Source organism: Chelonoidis abingdonii, chromosome 2, assembly GCF_003597395.2.
Source record: "Chelonoidis abingdonii isolate Lonesome George chromosome 2, CheloAbing_2.0, whole genome shotgun sequence".
NCBI classification, from domain to species: Eukaryota; Metazoa; Chordata; order Testudines; family Testudinidae; genus Chelonoidis; species Chelonoidis abingdonii.
The window spans coordinates 33,495,608-33,516,347 of NC_133770.1; the positions used below are offsets into that span (position 1 = coordinate 33,495,608).

General features: G+C 43.6%; 1 protein-coding gene across 8 annotated transcripts in view; it reads right to left on the reverse strand.

The window, feature by feature from the left end:
* Positions 1–20,740, reverse strand: part of JCAD (junctional cadherin 5 associated) — a 101,077-nt gene that overhangs the window by 8,838 nt on the left and 71,499 nt on the right. For 6 of the 8 annotated variants that reach the window (XM_032764153.2, XM_075062254.1, XM_075062253.1 and 3 more), the window contains 2 exons: positions 13,415–13,770; positions 699–4,438 (listed from right to left, as the gene is read on the reverse strand). In XM_032764153.2, coding sequence (XP_032620044.1) covers positions 699–4,438; positions 13,415–13,710 — 4,036 coding nt within the window. In that variant the 5' untranslated portion in view covers positions 13,711–13,770. Of the gene's footprint in view, positions 1–698; positions 4,439–13,414; positions 13,771–16,864; positions 16,933–20,740 lie in introns of those variants that run through there. The other 2 variants (XM_032764152.2, XM_075062255.1) reach the window with 2 other exon arrangements.

Here is a 20,740-nt window from a genome sequence, read left to right on the forward strand (position 1 = left end):
ACTTGGAGTTACTTAAGAAGCAGGCAAGACTATCCTTGACCCAAGGAGCGGAGGATTCCAAAGCATATGCTGAAAGATTCAGCCTCTTGTTCTCTCTGGGGATATCAGTTATCTGAAACATTTTGTATAATGTCTCATGAATATTATCTAGACAATTTCTACCCTGAACATTTAACCCTTTCCCTGTGGTTTCAGATTAGAATATAGCAGGTTTATAAGTATTTTTTATTTCTTCTCAGTTCTGATGTGTTCCTATCTATTGACTATAGAATCGGACTAGAATTGACTTTGAGAATAAAAAGCTGGATATTCATGGAAAGGGTGGGATCATAATGTGTGAGCGTAAAACCAGGACAGGTATTATGAAATTTCACTTTATTTTTGACACAGTCTTCTGAAACTGTTAGGTAATGGGGAAAGTCCTATAACTTTATGAATGAACTTCAGTAATCAGAACCCAAGTGGCTGCAATAACTTAGAGGATAATGGTCACTGCAAGAAAACTACAATTCTTTATTGACAACTAATCCTTTTATAGCCTATTAAATTACTATACTATAGCAGCTGTAGTATATGGCAGTAGGTAAAACAGGAAGATTACTTCTTTTGAGGATACCACAGGGGGAGTAGATGTACGTTTCCTATTAAAACAGAGCCCGACTGAATCTCAGATAGATAATGGTAAAACTGGGCCTTACCTAAACAAAAATCTCGGTCAGCCTTCTTCTTGCCTATCGTAGTTACATGTCCATTTTCATCAAGCGAAATAATGCGCTTGGAAACAGCACCTGTGTGCACCATTTTGCGAGAGAGTTCATTACTGCTGAGTGGCGCATAGCTTCCTCTCTCCTCTTGTACCCTTGATGGTTTCTCCTCATCTACATCCTCCCCTGAATCTGCACTCTTGATACTCAGACGCCGCATACGGGAAACCGAGTCAACCTCTTTCATTCGCACCAAACGATCCATGACTGTTCGGGTAGGAGGAGAGGCAAGTTTGCCTTGTAATGTCTCAATCACTTTTGAGGTGCTTCTAACTTTTTTTTCCGAGCTTGGAACGATCACGTTTCTTTCAGCAAGTTCATGCGTAACAGACTTGCAAGGCAGGTCTGGATCCTCATCTTGCCTGTTGAGACCCGCATGCTGTTCAAAACCTCGTTCAGTTACCAGAGTTTTAGATCTGGCTTCTTGGTCAGTGCTCTGGTATTCACCAGTCCAAAATGGAAAGTCTCTCCCTCCAACAAAGAGAGAACTTTCTGTCCAGCCACACTTTCGTCTGCCCTCATAAGAGCTGTCTTTTGTTTCTACTTTGTCACGTACTGTTCTCCCTACTGGAAATTCGGGATCCTGGCCTCTATTTGCAAGGCTGGTGTATTGGAGGCCGCCAGTTCTGTCCCCAGGAATTAGAGACTCCACTGCTACCTCTATACCCAGAATCCTTGCAGCTCTTGCCTGCAGTGACTCATTTTGGGGGATCTCCATCAGATTTGCATTAGAAGAAAAATCAGAGTTGTTAGCAGCTGGGTCGGGGTCAATATCCAGTCCCACAGACCTCAAATCTGGCTCAGAATGACCTTGATTTCTATTAGTTAAAGACAGTCTTACTATAGATCCTCTCTCTAAAGGTTTATCACTCCTGGGAATTGCGCTTTTGTTCCGTTTTACAAAATCTAACATATTAGCTATGTAATTTCTGTCTTCTTTTGTCTCCTTTAAGTCCGTATGATTGAATGGATTACTCTGATTTGCATTACTTGGACTACTGGACAAAACTCGGTTGACTGGGCCTGAACTTGCTCCTTGTTTGTTTGTTCTGTTCTTGGCTTCCTGCTTCCTTATTTCTGTTATCACACTTCCATCTGCCGGCTTAAACAAACTACTGCTCTCTTTTGCATTCAAGGAGCTTTGTGATCCAACACAGATATGTGGATCATCAGACTTAAGCTCTGTACTCCAACTTTCAGACTTACTTTTAACTCTTCCTTGTTTAAATATAGGAACTTCTGGTACCACAGTTTTTAGCTGCTTACAAGGTCTGAGTTCCTGGGTTGATTCATCAGTTCTGGAGGTCCCTATCTTTGTAGGAACACAGTCCTGCTTTGTTCCCTCACTCTCTGCACCATCTTCACTACTAGTGCTTTCTTCCTGTTCTTGGAGCTCCTTGTTAAAACTTTCTAACTCACTTATTGCATCCCAGGGACGGCGACCGACAGGTTTCAAGAGAAACTGACCAAATAGTTCTTTACTCTTGCAGGGAGCACTTGCTTCGCCCTTGACCACATCACCCCTGGGAATTGTGCCAGTTTCCCTTTCCTGGGTAGGCATGGCTGTGCAGGACCCATAAGGCTGGCTCTGGTATGCCTTTGGTGAATGTACCTGAATTACAGAGGTGGCAGTCCTTGAAAATGCACTATTGCTGGATGGACTGAGGTTCATCTGACCTTTCATACTGTATGTATTCTGCCTACATTTTCTGTCATGGGGGGATAAACCTGCCTCTTCTGACCCAACCAAAGATGCTGCACAGGCTAAGAATTTTGGAGCCATCAGTTTATTATTTGGTTCACCAGGTTTTATACCATGGAAAAATTGTGAGTTTTTAGGGTCTTCAGTGAAACAGGTCTGTGTTTGCTGGTCTTTGTACTGATCGCCTGGCCAAGAGCCAGAGTATTTGAGTTCCCTGTGTTTTCTAGGCTGAGTAAATCTGAGGTCATTCATTTGTTTGAACTCCTCTGGTTTCCACAGCTCTTGTTTTTGTAACTCAGTTTTATTGGTCATGCTTCCTGTGAGAGCTTGTAACTCCAAGTCAGTGGAAGACATACTTAAAAGACTTTGTTCTTGCAAAGCTCCATTGTTATCAAATTCATTCTTCTTATCAGGGCTCTGTGTTAAGTTATTGTTCCTATCAGTATCTGGCAGATTTGATTCAGATTTAACTGGGATGGACACCAAACAAAATATAGTTTCATTCATTTTTTTCTTTGAACTCTTTTTGCTCTGCATCCCAGTTCCAGGTTCAAACTTTTTTACTCTAGTAACAGTCTCACAGGTGCTATCCATATGTGGGTTTCTTACAGAAAGGTTGCCCTTTGTGTACTCCTGATTAGTTTCATTTTCAAGGGGGTGATTATCTGTGTCACCACTGTCTCTTTGGTCAGGCAGGGCCCAGTTTTCCTGATCTCTGTTGGATGCTGCCAACCACCTGTTGCAAAGTGTGGTGCCGTCAGGCGTTCTCTCACCCTTTACAGTATTTAGTAAGTTTGATGGATCCAAAAAGGCACTATTGTATTGTAGTTCGATAGTTCTCTCCTGCAAAGCAGGATTGGTCCTACGTGTATTTTCAGTGTGTTTAGTGTTGTCCTGGTGGCTCTCGGGATGTGCTATTTTAATATGCCGTATTCGAGGATCATCAAAAGGAATATACTGAATGGAATTCAGGTAGTCATCAGTGTGCCTGGAATGGCTTTGTTTTCCATGAAGAAGGTGGTCATCTTTGCAGTGTTCACCCCCAGTTTCCAATGTGCTAGTGGAGGGTCGATGGCTGCTGAGGGTCCTCTCTACTGAATGCTGCTGACCGTTGTCAAAGCACAAGTCATAGTTAGGCACTTCATTGAGGGAATGCTGATTCACACTTGGCTGAGGTGGGGACTTGTAAGATGGAGGTGGTATATAGACAGGGGGCTCTAAACCAGAGTCTGGAATGTAAATATCTTGCTTCGGCTCATTACCTTTGGCTAAATATGAAATGGGCTCATCTATTTGCTGGTGGTCCTGAAAGCCACTGGTTTCTACAGGTGCCCTCATCTGTCGGTGCAGTTCATAGGATGGAGGTTTAAGGGGTCTGCCATACTTGGGCTTGGCCAGAGGAAGAAGGTGGCTTCCTGTTTCTCTGGGTTTTGTGAATTCCAAAGGCAGTCTGTTTTGGGGACCCGAGAATGCTTTAGTTCCACTTCGGAAGTGATGATTATTCACCAGGGAGGGTATTTCCACACACTTCAGGGTCTCTGGTGAAAGAACTCTTGGCAATGATTGTGATTTCCCTTTGTTATGGGAGCTAAGTACATTGTCTCCCAGGCTCAATGAGTACAGATCTTGAAGCAGTTTCTCTCTATCACCATCAGACATTTGTCTTCCTAATTTTTTAGGTTGTTTCCAGCTTTCTGTTCTTAAACTTTGCCATTTGTAATCACCAGGCACTTTCCAGGTCTCCTGCAAGCCACTTCTTGTCACACTCTCTGTTCTTGCTCCGACCTCCAGCTGACTTTCTTTAGCATGTCTGTACACCTCATGGGGCGGTGCCAATCCTTTCATTTCAGAGTCTCCTTTGTCAGTGTAACCCAGAAACACACTAAAGTCTTGTCCTCTTCTTCTCCAGTAGGCCAGATCTTTATCAGTCTTGGGCCCCGAAGACCATGCTAACAGATGTCTGTCATAAAACCTGCAAAAGAAATGCAGTGTCACAGGCAAGCTATAAAAATGCAGCCTCTTTCCTTTATTGGGAATTTTATTAGAGGGTCAAATGCTGAGTTATGCCAATATGGTTTCCACTCTCAGTTTCTATAATTTATTCACAACCATAGGACATTAAAATCCTCTCTTAGTAATTAACATACACATTTTCTCCCAGGCAAGTAAGGTGGCTAAGCTATATACACATGCACGTTAGCATGGCATTTTTTTTTAATTGGTATGCATAGCTGTTGAAAACAACGTGCACAATGTTGTATGCTGTGCACGTATGTAGAGTCCTATTGAATATATACTATGAAAAGTGAACTGACTATGCTAAACAAGGCTTTGAACCTTAATTTCTGCTCTCAGTTACATCAAAACCTATTGACTTCACAGGGTTATACAGGGGTAACCAAGCATAATATAATATGGCTCTAGATTTAAAAAGAGAAGGCAGTAGGGGGAGTTTCTTAACAAATTTCTGTAAGAAACAGGATTTTGCATTACAGCACAAGGGTTGAAAGAGAAGGCGGTTCTGGTTAATTTGATCTTTTGCATTTGTTTACGGAATAAGTCTCTCTAGATGTTTCAAATATATTACCATTGTGGTATGAATCATTTTATGTGAATCTAGTTCTAATGAGATTTTAAATAACCGGTTAATATGTGTGTAACTTTTTAAGTTTGTTTCTAGCAAAACACATCACTGAAACATGAAAAAGGAAGGATAAAACAAAACACTTTAGTTATAGAACTTCAGATTTCTGAATTATATCCAGCAGACAATATCAGATCCTTCCCATGTTTCCAGACATGGTGTGAAATACTTTACATAGTATTCCAAAGGAAAATGGATAGCTTCCTGCATTAAAAATTTGTCTTTTAGTTATACTGTGGTTCTGCTGTTCTTGTAAATAAGGTGTCCAAAAATCTAACTGCCATTATTTTACTATGCAACTGCCACCGGCATAATACAAGACAGAAAAATCAAAATTGACATAAATAGGACAAGAATCTAGCTGGAACCCAAGAAATTCCTTCCTCTTCCCCCACCCTGAGTTATATGTACAGTCTGCTCTTGGTTTCTGCCAAAAAATTAATAATTGTCTCACAAAAAAGGTTTAAATAGATAAGAAAATTCAGAATTCCTAATGAAAATGTAGCAATCCACATTCAAGAACACTCTTCAATAATTTTTTTACATATGCAAACTTTATCCTATCAAGCAAAATGTTTAAAACGAACTGGGATAAAGACTATTTTTGTTTTAAGTCTGATGGATTAAAACCCATTGTCTGAACAAAAAGTTCCTCATATAAAATACAATTTGCTATCTGGATCCTGGTCAATATTAAAAGCCTATATTAATCCATGGGCTATAATGGGATATCTCCTATACTGGAAATTTTACCACAGTTAAACCACTGTATCTTTCAGAATGAGGGAGTCTGCAGCTGACTGTATGCTGTCAGCCTTTGGAGATTACCAAGGCCACCTCTGCTACCTTTATGTTTTCTTATAATGCTATAATGCTGTTGTGTAGCTATTGACTGGAGGGACTGTGAGTGACTGGGTCTAGGGAACAGACAAGCTAGGCATTGTTCTGAGCAAGATCTGGTAAATGATCTAAAATATATGGAGAGATCAGTCATACTAAACTATTAAAACACACCAAGTACAAAATCACAAGCAGTACTTATTCAAGACTATATAATATCAAAACCACTGGAGGGTCTTCTAGGCAGTAAATCAACACTGAGGTTAGTGATTACTGTTATTGATGATGGATCAGTGAAATGCCCTGGCTATACGGAAGTAGTGTTTGTGAATAAAACTACTGGGAAAGTGTTACCTAGATTTCTAGTGGGAATCCACCAGAAAACAAAAGAAGAGTCAGCCTTCAATGTAGGGAAACATTCACATAATTTCGTAGTCATAATGCATGCTTCAGAGGAGAGAAAATCCTGCCTCATTAGAAGCGAGAAGGTAACCACTTTTTTTTTATACAGAAGTTGTTTAAACAGTATTTTGTAGTTATAGTAACGAATGAAGTTCTAAACATGATGTAAAACACCATACTGAAGATCTACATTATGTCATCATAGCAACTAGAATGCAGAAAGCATGTTTAAAGAAAGGTAATGTTGGGGCTTTTCTAAACCTTGTAACTTATGTATATTAATGAGACACAGAATATTATTCAGTTTATATCATGTGACTCACAGCAATTAGATTCAGGAATGAGGATAGTAGGGGTGTGGTATGGAGAAAAATCCTGAGGAAAAAAATTAAACTACTGGATTGAAATGTTGTTCATATTGTTATTTTGGTTAGAAGACAGAAATTTTAAAATCTCTCTCTCCTCCAACCCCCCGTCCAATTTCTCTTGTTAGAAGAAAACAGTAGTAATAGAAAAGAAGGTCTGACCTTACTTTGAGTTAAACTTGAGGTGATTTCAGAAGCAGTTACCACATCTCCGATGACAAGTAATAGCTTTGCACTAGTTCACATCCAGGACACTGTGGCCATATCCACAGCTGAGAATACAACTGAATCGTTATCATGGAGAGAATGATCAAGAGGCACCTGTTGTGAAATTTTTTGATATCTGGTAACATCACCGCTTACTGTGCAATTCTGCCCTACACTACTTGCAATATAACTGGTGACACTGAAGCAAAAACAAAATCCTTATACAGTACATGTGCCCTCTGTAAAATCAGCCCTGCTTACCAGCTCTTCAGTTGGGTGTTCAATCACTGAGGCACCAAAAATCACCAGACATTTTTGAAAATGTAGGCCACTATATTTAACAGAATAAATCAGTAATAAGGAAAGCTTGTTAGCCAATCCATTAAGAGCTGGAAAGTAGGGTCAGGAGACTTAGATTTTATTCTCCACTCTGCCAGTAGCTTGCAAGGTGGCCTTGTTCGAACCACTTAACCTCCCTGTGGCTTAGTTTCCTCATTTGTAAATTTGCGCTAATACCCACCTTTGTAAAGCGCTTTGAGATCTTCGGATAGAGGTGTGGTGCAAGTTCTAAATACACCTTATTCTGGACCCAATCCTGCAAACATGTACTCTCTAAGCATGGGGGGACCGAGGGGCGTATCACGTTGGATGGTGTTTACAGGATCATGACCTATGTGGTAAAAATTCTTTTCTAACATAGCTGTTCCTATAGCTCAGGGGATCTCACAGTTGGAATCGGGACCCCTCTGGGTGTCATGAGAGTCTTACATGGCGGGTCGTGAGCTGTCAGCCTCCATCACAAACCTCGCTTTGCTTCCAGCATTTATAATGGTGTTAAATATATTAAAAAGTATTTTTAAATCGGTAAAGGGAGGATCACACTCGGAGGCTTGCTATGTGAAAGGGGTCACCAGCACAAGAGTTTGAGAATGACCGCTCTAGCTAGTACACATGTGCTGTCAAGCCCATTTGCTCTCTCTCTATTTTAAAAAACACACATTGGAAATATTCTGGATCAGTTTCTTTGATAACTTCCCTAGATGTGGTGTGAATTAGTTCTAACTTATAAAACACAATTTTGGAAATTTTTAAACAAAAGAGCAACTGTAGCAGTATTTGAACTCAGTGCCTTTGCCAACACTATCCACTAGGCTGCACGGTCTCTGGTCATCATCCATCAGAATTTACAAGTGTGACTTGCTTACACTAATAATAATCACTATGCAGTATCTGGTGTTCAAAACACTGTATGTCTATTAGCTACGTAATCCTCAACACAACCAATGAACAATATTCTTATGGAGGAGACCACACGGCTTTAAATTGACCCGACAACTGTAGGAATTATGTAGTTTTTTTTGTTTGTTTTTCTTTTTTTTTTTTTTTTTTTTTTTTTTACAGGTCTCCAAAATCTACTATATCCCAGATTGGGGGCAGTTCTGCTAATCACTGATCAGCAGGGATCCTAGAAATCCGTTCTCTGCGGAAAAACACAATCTTTAGTTTGTATATTTTACAACAAATCTTTAGTTTGTATATTTCGTGAAAAAATAAAAACATATCAATTATTAAACTTTACTGAAAATCCCAGTATCACTGGAAGTATCATGCGGGGCTGACTGCCCAAGCCCCAGCTGCCTTTCCTTTTAATTGTGGAAAAACATGGATTTTTAAGCTGTTTTAACTCAGAGAATTTAGTTTTTAATCACAGAAAACTAGGATCCCTGCCAGTGGTGCAGTTAGGACAGGAAAACTGGGTAGGCCCCAGCTTTCGGGTGGGTTGGCAATGACGGGGGAGGGAGCAGGGGAAAGGGGAGGAGGAAGGATGGAAAGCCCGCCTTCCCCCATTCCCTCCAGCTGGTCCTTACTCCTCAGCGAGCACCAGTGGATGAGACCTTCCAGACCACACAGGCTGCGAGACGTGCCCATGGGGCTCAAGCTCCGCCCACCCATCCCACCCACGCCTTGGTGTCTATCCGCCTGGGTTCCTCTCCTGCCGGCGCCACGTGCTGCTGCCCCAGTCTCTGCCCCCAGCACTAGCCCCACCCAGACCCACCCCCACGATGAATGCCTCCTGCCTGGGACGACTCACCCCCTCCCAACCTGTGGATTTGGAGGGCTCCGGCCCCGATTTGGGTGGGCCTGGATGCTACGTGGATGAGCCGCAGCCCACCCAAGGCTATGCCCCTGATCCATGTTGATCAGATGCAGCTCAGGAGGAAAGAAGCAGCTTCCAAGCCTCACCACTATTGCTTCTACGCCCACTGCTCCAATTGATTAGGGAGGAACCATGTGACCTTAGTTCTACTGTCCCCTGCTGAAAATCAGGATGGAGAGAAGAGCTCCAAACCACCAGCTCCCCAGGACAAGAGTGGTGGAAGCTTCCTAAAAGTGGAGGGCCACCGGTGCCTGAACCATGCCCCCCCCCCGCACTACCTGTTCCCCCAAGGCCCTGCACCTGTGCTGCCTCTTCCTCCCCAAGACCCCGCCCCCAGCTCACTACTCTCCAGCCCCTCCCCACCCATCACTCATCCTTACAGCCAGTAAAAAGTGGGGCCATGGCTCCAGCCCCAGGAGGAAACCCACTGCTTAACAGAGGCTTCTACTCCACCCCATCTCAGTTTTTCAGCCAGTGAGGCCAGCTGCTGCAGTCTGGGAGAGGAAAGGGTCATCTTTCCTTAACACTGTTTTAGGGCTCAAGGGAGGGAGTGGAAAGCACAGGCCCTGAAGGGGGTGGTGTGAAGCAAGGGTTAGGGGGCCTCATACGGGGGTGCAGAATAGAGGGCACACCAAAAAATCATTGCCAAAGTGGGAGATGGAGAAACCAAACACAAGAGAAGGCCATTGCTTAATGACAGGATGGGGACTGAGTTCCTATCAGTAACCAACCTAATTAGATCAGTAGCTGAAAGAAAAATAAACTGTGCCCTCTAGAGGTGTTTGAGTGTCCCCCATTTGGAAGAGAGAGTATGTGCAAGATCATCCCCCACCAAGCGATTGTCGCACAAGCTCGAATATTTCTCTCTGGATGCATGAGAAACAGATTGCAAGGCAGAAAACACAGGAATTTAAACCAAACGCGTTCCATAGACAATAACTGCTGGTGTCTGCACGATTTCCTCGCAAGGCTGCTGTGTAGTAGGACTTGCAACATATAAAAGGAGAGGTACCTATTTTAATGAAAAGGCCACAACTACGGCAGTTCAGGCCCAATATCTGGGTCCCTATTTTAAGGGGCAAAAGGGAGCTTTTTAAAAACAAGATTTAATATTAAACTACAGTGTAAGCAGACAAATTCTACTCCATTATTTCCCATTTCCTAAGAGGTTAGGGAGGGACACATGGAGTGGACACTCAGTCCTGTTTTTTAACTCTACTCTTTTTAAAAGCTACCACAGCCAGTGTGCCATATTTTCCCCATCCACACTAGCATTAAAAGACATTCCGATCTTGGCTATGGCAAGACAAGCAAGCTAGTATTTTCTTGTAATGTTGATGTGCCCTTAATATACGTATCCAGCTCCAAGTCCAACCAGAGTTCTCCCTTCCACCTTCCATATGCTCTGTCCGTGTTTGCCATTTTTCCATCTCTAGTAGCGTATTACTTCGCTGCTGATGACTAGTCTATTTCCCTCCAATGGAGGGAAAGCCTGCTCCTAAAAGAACCTCCTCCACTGGCTCCCCATCCTCATTCTTTAAAGACACCTCCTCCCTTGGCAAAAAAAAAAAAAAGGGGCCAAACAAGCTTGGAACCACACCTAGACCAGAGATCCTTTTGAGCTCCCTGGCTGCCTTACTGCTGCTGCACAGCTGTTGAATTTGCTCCTTTCAGTAATTCTAGCTGGGAAGAAAGAACACTTCTGTGCCCAGATCAACAGCTTACAGGTGACCTGCAAGGGAAGGCGATGTGGAGGACAGACAAGAAAAGCCTGGCAGCCCGGGGAGGCAGCACAGGTGAGTTAGGCCAGCACTGGAGAAGAATGCTCCAAGACAAGATCCCATTTGCTCACCCAGGACCTTAACACTTTCCAAACCGTTTGGACAGAGGAAGGTGGGGAGGAAACTGACCCTCTTTTTCCGATAACCACCCAGTATATATTGCCTTGCTTTAAATATCTTCCCAGCATCTTTCCTTTCTCATTTTTAGCATACAAGTGGCTGCAAAAACTTGACTGCTTCATACGCATTCTAGACAGAGTCCTCCCTGTCCATTTTATTCCAGTTCAAAAGTGCACACACTGTACACGACGGGAGGTGCAGTGGTGCAAGCACATTTTATGAAGTGGTGACAAGGGCTTCCAGTGAGTCTGAGCTGCTTTAACAGGAACTTACAGACAGACACTGTCTCATATTTACTCCATGAGAGCTGCCTAAAAATCTACATTGTGACCCTCGTTAGTGAGGGAACTCCCCCAGAAGTAGCTGCATTCAGCTGGATATCCACCAGGGATCGACACACACATGAGAAATAAGGAGCTGGGTTCTGTTTTTACAACTATTCATTTTCATAAGCAAAATCTTTGCTGTGTAAACATCCCAATAGTGAACAAAAAAGGCAAGGTGAGCCTGGGCTCAAGCCAAACCCCCCTTGCGACCACACACCAATTGTGCTAACCTAGGGCTTGGACCAAGGGTCCCAAGACCTGCAGGGCTGGAGGGTCTGAACCTGTGTTAAGTCTGGACTCTGCCCTTCTTGGGCTGCATGTGTAGGGGTGCCCAGGCTGTGTGAACTCTCAGGGTAGTGAGTAGGAACCAGACCCAAAAATTCCCTGCAGCCTCCTGCAATAGCAGCTCCAGCTCTTCTGCATTATAGGGAAGTTTTGAGTCTGGCTCCTACTTTCTGCCATGACAGTGCATGCAGCCCCTGCATGCAGCCCCATGGAGGGCAGGGGTCCTTGGAGCAAGGGCCAGAGACCTGCACGGGGACCAAGCGCTACCCTGCAGGGAGAGGGAGCAGCAGAGTTCCTGGCTCAGCACAGCTGGGAGAGGGACGACCCCCAACACCCTGACTGCTCCCCACTCCCTTCAGGGCCGTGCTTGGTCCTGCTCTGTTCTCTGGCCCTTGCTCCCTGGCCCCCTCTGGACTTCCTGGGGCTGCGTGTGCAGAGGCACCTGGGCAGTGTGCACTGTAAGGGCAACGAGTGGGAGCCAACCCCAGAATTTCCCCACAGCCTCCCAGGGATCCCTTAGCCCTGCCTCCTGGGGTGCAGTGAGGGCAGGGATAAGCAATCCCCAAGGGGTGCTGGAGCAACTGCACCCAAAACCCTGGGGATACACTGCACTCCTCTATAGCAGGCAACAGCTAGGCTGGGGTGTTTGTGTGTTTCTCCTTTGAAACTACATTTTATCTCAAACCTCAAAACAGACAAAAATAAATAAAAAAACAGCCCAACACAAACCCCTTCACTGAACATCCCATTTTAAACATTAAGAATTGCAAAGTTTCATTTGAATAGTTTGCCAGCCCTTGAGACTGGTGTCCTAATTGTCCTCAGAACAGGTGCACATGGGTGTTTTCCTGCCAATGTGACTCAGCCTAGAGCTGGAGAACTCAATTCTCAGATTAGAGCATAGTTCAGTATAAAGCTTTCTCAAACTGCAGTCATTCTACTGAGACAGCCACCAAAGGAACTAATTACAAGCTCTTGTACTCATGTGCTCCGTCCCATCAAGAACACAGGGTGGGCAATAGAGTTTTCCCACAGTGCACCATGTTCCTAGGCTAGAATGTCGACACTGGGGAGTGGCTAGGCACTTTGGGATATGTTTACTTTGACTCAGGTCTGTGCACTGCTGGGTGCACAACAGATCCCTTGATTCAAGCACAGGTCAGAAAATTATTAACCTAGGGTTAAAATGCCCAGGGTTCCTGATGCAGGTTCAGCCAACTTGAGTCCTACTAACCCTAGGTTTACACTGTAGACATAGGATATGTCTACACAGGAACTAGACACCTGAGGTTGGCCCATGCCAGCTGACTCAGGCTTGCAAGGCTGTTTCATTGCTGTGTAGACTTCTGGGCTCAGGCTGGAGCCCAGGCTCTAGGACCCTGCAGGGTGGCAGGGTCCCAGAGCTCAGGCTTCAGCCCTAGCCCAGAAGTCTACACAGCAATGAAATAGCCCCACAGCCTGAGCCCCATGACCCTGAGTCAGCTGGCACAGGCCAGCCATGGGTGTTGAGTTACTGTGCAGACCTATCCTATATGACCTGAGCTTCTCCTCCTCACCTTTTGTAAAGGGTGTTACTGATTCATCAAACTGCCCCCTCCCCTTCCCTCTGCTATTTTGATAAAGACTACACACTACAAAAAGGTGTGTTAATGTTAGTGTGCTGCATGTAACATTTCAGTGCATTGCCAGGCACGGAAGCAAACACATGCTCACTTATCACAGGTAGAGGGGGAAGTGGGGCTGAAGTCATGCTCAGTCATCTGCCAGAATGAAAGGGAAGAGAGGAGAAAGCCAAGCCATGGCGTGACACAGACACTTACCCCCCTTCTGAAGTATGAAGAGTGGGCAAACCCTGGAGGTCTGGGTGGTAACCGGGATCAGCATGCCTCCCTTGGCTCCAATGACTGCCTTCACTGCTGCTCAAGTTGCCTTTTGCTAGTGGTTTCTTGTAAATGCAGGCTCCAGAGTCTGTCTCAAACCCGTTCAGCGTTCCCCGACTAGTTCTATTTTCTGTAATCTCAGGCCTGTATCCATCATTTCTGTTCTCGCATGAAGTAGAGGGATTTTTGGACAATTCGTATCCATGAGAAATCAGGAGGTCCTCCACACTGAACATGTTGTGCTGGTTTCACTCACTGCTGTGCCAGGAGAAAGCTCTCTCCAGCAGGATCCATCACTGAAAGAGGGAACAGAAAGCTGCTCTAATAAGGAAAGACAACTTAACTCAATCTGCAGGCTACTGGATGCAGAGTTTCATTCTCTTGCCTCAACATAATAAAATACATAAGACTAAAGCACATGCAGATGCTGATGAATCATGTGTTGACCTTCCCTAGATAATATACCTAAATTTGTTCAGCCAGGGAACAGATGCAGAGCTGCTGCTGCTGAGTCAGTCCATTTGCTTGAAGAATTTGGTGATGATTGCAGCTTTCAGATTTTGATAAGTGATCTTGGGAAGCTTTGCACTGGAGATAAGCAAACCCTTGAGAAAGGCATTTTCTCCAAAAATGGTTTTTACTCTGATCAGGTGGAGCTGTGCTTTATGCTGGGAGAGAGGTTAGATTGCAGGGCAGCACAGCCTCCTCCTGGAGCCCTGCAAATGCTATCAAAATTAGCTGGTGAACAGGCACAAAAATAATGCATAACAAGAAAAGAAAAAAAGGTTATTATGTTAGCCCATAAAGGCACTGCTGATGTGCTGCTGTGCCCCCAATTAGAGTCCCTTGTTTACAGTCTTTAAAGGTTGCTTTTCGGGGAGATTTCTGTATTGCCTAGGTGAGCCTGTTGAAATCTGCAATCAGCTAATAAGTGTAATACAAATCAAAGAAGCCAACTGAACTGCATCTAGAGCCACGTGTGTTGTTGCACAATGATTTCCAAAGCAAATGGGATCAATCCAAAGTTAAAAGATTTTTCCTCCTATCTGCCAGCCCTACAGACTCAGCCTGCGTTCTTTGCTGGTTGCACATTGCTATTAGTAATAGGTTCTGCAGATCAAATTAGTTGATCTGTAACAGTTTCTCTTAGCTAGCTCATGCTTGTAATTACTGTCTATTCTACTCTTCTAGCTTGTCATATTTATGAGGTACCAAGTCTTCACTGGTTTGGAACTTGGTAAACACTTCTGTAGAAGAATAGACTCCAGCGCACCGTCTCTTAGCAGTGCTGTTCTGCCACATCACTGAAGTGAGTGGATGAGACGTGAATCACGCTTAGAGTGCAAAAACATTGAGTATGACACTGAATAGGACACTTGATAGGGGGCTTGTATAACATGCTCAGTGTTACATGTCCCCAGTAGTGGCACGTCTGCATAAAGAGTAAGAACTTTCTAGAAGCTAATGAAGTGTCTCCTTCAGCTGAAGTGCTACAGGTTCGTGCTTTGGTGCATGAACTCCTGGGTTCTGTCACCAAGGCTGATCTTTACAAAGAGTCTCTACTCTGTGCTAAAGAAGGAACTTCATTCACTGCTATCAATATGACACTTTATACGGAGTAGTCACAAAAGGGGGACACGACACATTTACTTAGTGAGTTCCAGAAGTCAGTTTTCAACACAGAACCAAACTTTAAACAGTGCCTGCGCAGATCATGTAATTGTTACTTAAGGGTTTGAAAATAACTCATTTCTAAACCAGTTTAGAACCTACACCAGCCTCTGCATAGAGCCTAAAGAATCTGTCCCCTCTATATGTGGTATTGTACACTTTAAAGAAATAAAACACTTCTCAGTAACATTTGTGGAATGGTGGGTGGTTGTTGTTTTTTTTGTTTTTTGGGGTTTTTTTTGGCCAAAACAGGGCTCCCCAAACCTACTAAATGATACACTGTACTAGAAGAGTAGAATGATCAGCAGATAGTCACAGGGATAAAAAAAGCCAGCCAAGAGGTACTAGTCAAATTAATGGAAGAAAGGAGTGGAATCCCTTTCTTTAAAGGAAAAGACGGTGTTGTTGTTTATTTTTAAACCCTTCAGTAACAGGAGGTGGGGTCAGATCACGTCCACTCAAATGATTTCTCTATTCCTAATTGTTTCTAGAATACAAAGACCTGGAATTGTGAGAGGAGGTAAAAACACAGAAGACAGAACAGCTGGCTGCTAGAGCTATTCAACCTCTAAAGAGAAAAAGATCCACTGTGACTGCATAAACAATAGAATGCCCACTGGACAGCACACAGGTGCAAGGAAGAAATGTGCTTTTCCTGTTGTTATTGCTTGGAGGGTGTGTGTCAATATTAACCCTTTCTCTCCTACTGCCCTGGATAGTGGCCAAATGAAAACAATATTTGTCAGGGGTTGAAGGAGGCAATATGCAGAGAGAGAAACTGGCAATTTAGACATAGACAAAACCTTTGGACCATGGGTCTTATTCTGATCTCACTTTCAGTACTGAGAGTCACAAGTAACTTCAGTGAAATTAGTGGAGTTACATCATGGGAAAAACCCAGTGGTAGCTGGTGCCCAAAATAACCCCTCAAGGTTAATCATATTTGAAAATAAAAAACTGGGATAGCATTGGTGAGGTGTTACAGGAAAAGTCCTTTGGTGGGGATATGGGGAAGAGTCAGGGGAGGAGGGAGATGCCCTCTTCCACGTCAGTGCCCTGCTCTTCAGACTGAAAAACGCAGACACTTCACCATAAAGGGCAGGTCGGGTGAACACAGTTCTCTCCTCATCTCAACCTCTCTCCCTCCCTCCTAGATAGCTCTATCCTATCATCTCCCTGCTGTCTCCCCATTCCCACACTCACAACCAAGTCACCCCCAGCCTCATTCACTAAAGGATTTAATTGCCCCTTGAAGTCAACTCTGTAAACCCAGCACATCCCACTCCTAGCTCAGAACCTCCCCAAGCCTTCCCAGCTTCCTTCAACCCAACCAGTGCAGACCCTGCCCCCCACGACGGTTGCCACCTCTGAAGTACAAAAAACCAGGACAACTCGGATGATTTTGAGAGCCCATAAAACTAGACAGCCGGCTGTGTGTATTGAGCATTTCCCAGGACAGCTACTTCAGAAAAAGGGATGATCCTGGGAAAACGTGGCCAGGTGGCAACCCTGCCCTCATACCTATCCAAAAGCCCTTCCACTGTGCCTACCTAACCTCTCCACATCTCATAACCAGCCCTTCAATTCTGAAATCTATCCCCCCCATTTTCATCAGACACACGCGCGCACACAGGTCAGAAAACTCCTCCACAAGCACAGAACCCGCCTCCCTCCTACAGACATCCACCTACAACTAACTCAGGACTACGCTACACCCACTTGTACACTGCTGGTCCTGGAGAAGTAGAGGCAGCAGGGAAGGACTGTGGCTGCAGGAAGGCCTATTTTCTACATCAAGAGAGAACTGGTCCTACAGGAACCAGTATTCCATGCTTTGCGCCTCCCCTTTGCTGCCTTGGAGTCTATGTGCTTCAGAGCCAGGATGACTCAGGGCAGCCACCTATATGACATCGCGAGTCCAGAGACTGCAGAAGCTTCAGCCTCCCCCCAGTGGTGGCCAATGGCACTGCACACTGCAGTACCTCAGCTGTGCTACACAGCTCTGTCTCCAGCATAGTGACATTATTGATAGGGCTTAGTTCCATTAGCTCCCAGTAAGACTAGCATAAATGAAGTCAGGTTAGATTCAGAATGGGTTGAGTGTTAGACTGCAACTTGGAAGACCTCCGTTCAATTTCTTCCTCTGACACACACCTTCTGTGTGATCTGCGGCAAGTCTCTTGGTCATTCTGTTCCTCAGATGTCCATCATGAAATGGGGTTAGCAGCACTTCCCTCTTTCACAGGGGTATTATGAGAATAAATATGTTAGAGACATTATAGGTACTTATATTGCTCCCATTACTAAAACAGATAGAAAGGATCAAGCCCCATGTACACATATTGTACATATTGGCAATTTTCCTAGTGTTTCAAAGCCAAGGTTTCTACTTTTCAGGTGGGAGGCCAGTTCCTTTTACTAGGAGTAAGTGGATGAAATTAAGAAAAAGGTAGATGGAGGCAGAATATGAGGAAACATTCCTGACTGCAAGATCTCTAATCCTATGGAACAGTTTCTAATAGAAAGGGGTGGAAGCCCTGATCATTTGGGGCATTTCAAGTATTGCTGTCCACTTGAAATCTAAGCAGTTTCAGAGAACGAGTTAAAAAAGTGATTTCAAGTAAAGCAGGTGTCCCTGAGTCCGCCAGCCAATTTGTTGTGGTTTTACACTAACATTTTCTTTTAAAATGTTTTTAATCACACTTGTTTGTGTGGATGTTTTGCACAACAAAAAGGAAACCAACTGACTGACCAGATGGGAAAAACAATGAAACCGTCTATGTGCACAGTGATATCAAATGCATAAACTAAGCCAACAGGAAAAAGAGAGAAATCCCCCTCCTTAGCTTCTTTCAGTCAAGGTATCTTAGTAGATACTTTTAACAGTTGTAGGTACAAAACTTTCAGACAGACGTGGGAGTTTTAAATTGACAAATCCCTTTAAAAGTAACCAAAATAAAACACTAGTGAATGTAAAAATGGGGACAAATGGGCACTGGCAAGGAGATGGCCTAGATAATCTAATAAATCTTTCCCATCTCCTTGGTCAATGAAAAAGTAGGGAGGGATTTTACTCCTAGCAATATGACAAAGAACTTATCCTGCTCATTCCCTCTACCACTGTGATTCAGAGGCAGGCAGGAAAGGGTGTGTCCCACCATAGCGACACTGAATTCTTAGAATCACGTCCAGTTCTAGATTCTGGCTCCAATGTGGTAATACAAAGAATCTGGGTCAAAAGTGTGAGAGAGTGTATTGGAAGGGATGGAAGCGATACCTTGGCTCCACGATAGCAGACCAGGAGCACTATTGATGAAGCCTTGAAGTGGATCAGCAGTCTGCATGTTAATGAAGAGAACCTGTAAAGCAAGGGGCTGCAGTTCATTAGAGTTTAGTTTAATACACAAGATCTCAGCTTCCTTCAAAGTCTGCTTGGCAGGAGAGGGTGGAGCTACTGTGGAGAAGGGTTCCTGTGAATAGCAGATGATCATGAATCTTTCAGCCCAAGAGAGTGAAAGGTACCATTCTGAAGCTGACTGGGGCGAAAAGGTTGCTATCATGATACCCCATCAAATAGTATAACACTCTGTAACAATCAATATTTCATTTACATGGACAGGATTAGGTTCCTGTCTGGATGTCGTCTCATCCATCGTATACACGACAAATTAAAGAAACAGGTGCAGAAGTTCTCACCCAAGAGCAAAAGGAGAGCAGGATTTAACACCAACATCAAAATAAAAAACTCAGCTCAAGGCAGAGATGAACATGACATAAGAAGGATAAAAAGGAGACTGGCCACCAGATCCATCCACTATTTTTTGCACAAAAAGTTTCCTAAGAAAAAATGGTTTTTTACTGAAAACAGAACTTTTTGTAAAATATTGTCAACACTTCAACATTTTCACAAAAGTTTGTGTGATGTTAATCAAACTGCTTATCAAACTTTTAAATGTTGTCACGGTTTAAATAACTATTTCAAACACAATTCTGGTAACATTTTGATAGAAAAAAATTGATGAGATCCCAGAAGTGGGTTTGAAAAATACATCCATTTTGAACATTGCTATAGTTACAAAATCTCATGGGAAAATGTTTTTTTGTCTTTCAGACAGCTGCATAGGCCATTGATGGGGCCTGCTTCAGAACAGGGACATATGCTTGATCTGATTTAGTATGGTGAATAGTATTACATGTTCAACAATGGTACATACACACCAAATATACTTGACAATTGTACTACACAGGAAAGAAATTCCTTCTTGACCTCTGTGGCAATCTGCTGATGCACTGGAGCATGAGATTTCATCAACTGGCAATTAGCCAGGATGGGCAGAAATGGTGTCCCTAGTCTCTGTTTGCCAGAAGCTGGGAATGAGTGACGGGATGGATCACTTGGTGATTACCTTTTCTGTTCATTCTCTCTGGGGCACCTGGCACTGGCCGCTGTCAGAAGACAGGATACTGGGCTAGATGGACCCTTGGTCTGACCCAGTAGGGCCATTCTTATGTTCTGGTTCAGAGGTAACGTCTTCAAAAGCATTAAGTGACTTAAGAGCCTAGATCACACTCACTTCCAAGGAAACAGACTCATAAGTGCCTAAGTCCCTTTTGAATATGGGATTGGGCTTTGCAAAACTTTTCCTTGGGTCTTCAAATGTGATTTGTTACAGATGTGTATGTAGGTTCTAATATTTGCATGGTTTTCCACAGGCACTAAGCAGTCATTTTACAAGATGGAAATGTGAGATCTAGTCCTCTCACAACATTATAGTTTCTGGATTGTGGAAATACTGTAAGATGATCACATCTTGCATTATTTCAGCCTCCAAATCGCTTCTTGAGGCAAAAAAAGTATTTAAAACAAGACCTCAAACACTGAGCTCTCCACATGTTGCCTGAACACATTGATTCTCTTTGGCACACACAGGGTTAACTTAACGCCCATGGACTCAGTCCTGGTTTATTATCCTGTTAAGTTCTGGTTGAGAAACAAATGAAAATTATGTATATTAAAAAGCAAACGACAGCAAAATAAAGTTCCCCATGGAGAGTGGGGTGGTGAGAGGCTTGAACTATTGCTCTCTTTTAAAGACTCTCAAACTGGGCCAGAAAGTGGATGTGCAGCGGTTCTAATTTGAGGTAAGATCAACAATGCTGGAAAACAGTTTGTTTTCCCAGGGCTCATTTGTTTTGTTTGCCAGTGACATCACCATGTTTGATAGGTTTTGCTTCCTGAGGATGCCTGTTATCTCGCCAGTGTTTCCGACTTGTCAAAATCAGCCGGTCCAACTCCATAGTGCAGTGGAAACATGGGTCAAACGTTCTTTGGTTACTTCTAAGCTACAATGCTCCAGTAAAAGAAACAAGTATGCACTCACCCATGAAAAAACTGCATTAGAACACACATACATGAGCATAATTAAGGATTAAAAGCGCCAGTTCTTGGATACAATGGAACCCCTGGAGGGGGACATTAAGAGAGTTCCTGGTTGTGTATTATCAAACACCTTTGTTTGTGCATTTGTCTTGGGCCCTTAACATTTTCTTAGCTTTAAAAAGAAAGAATTGTCATTCTTGCCTGAAGGGTGAGAG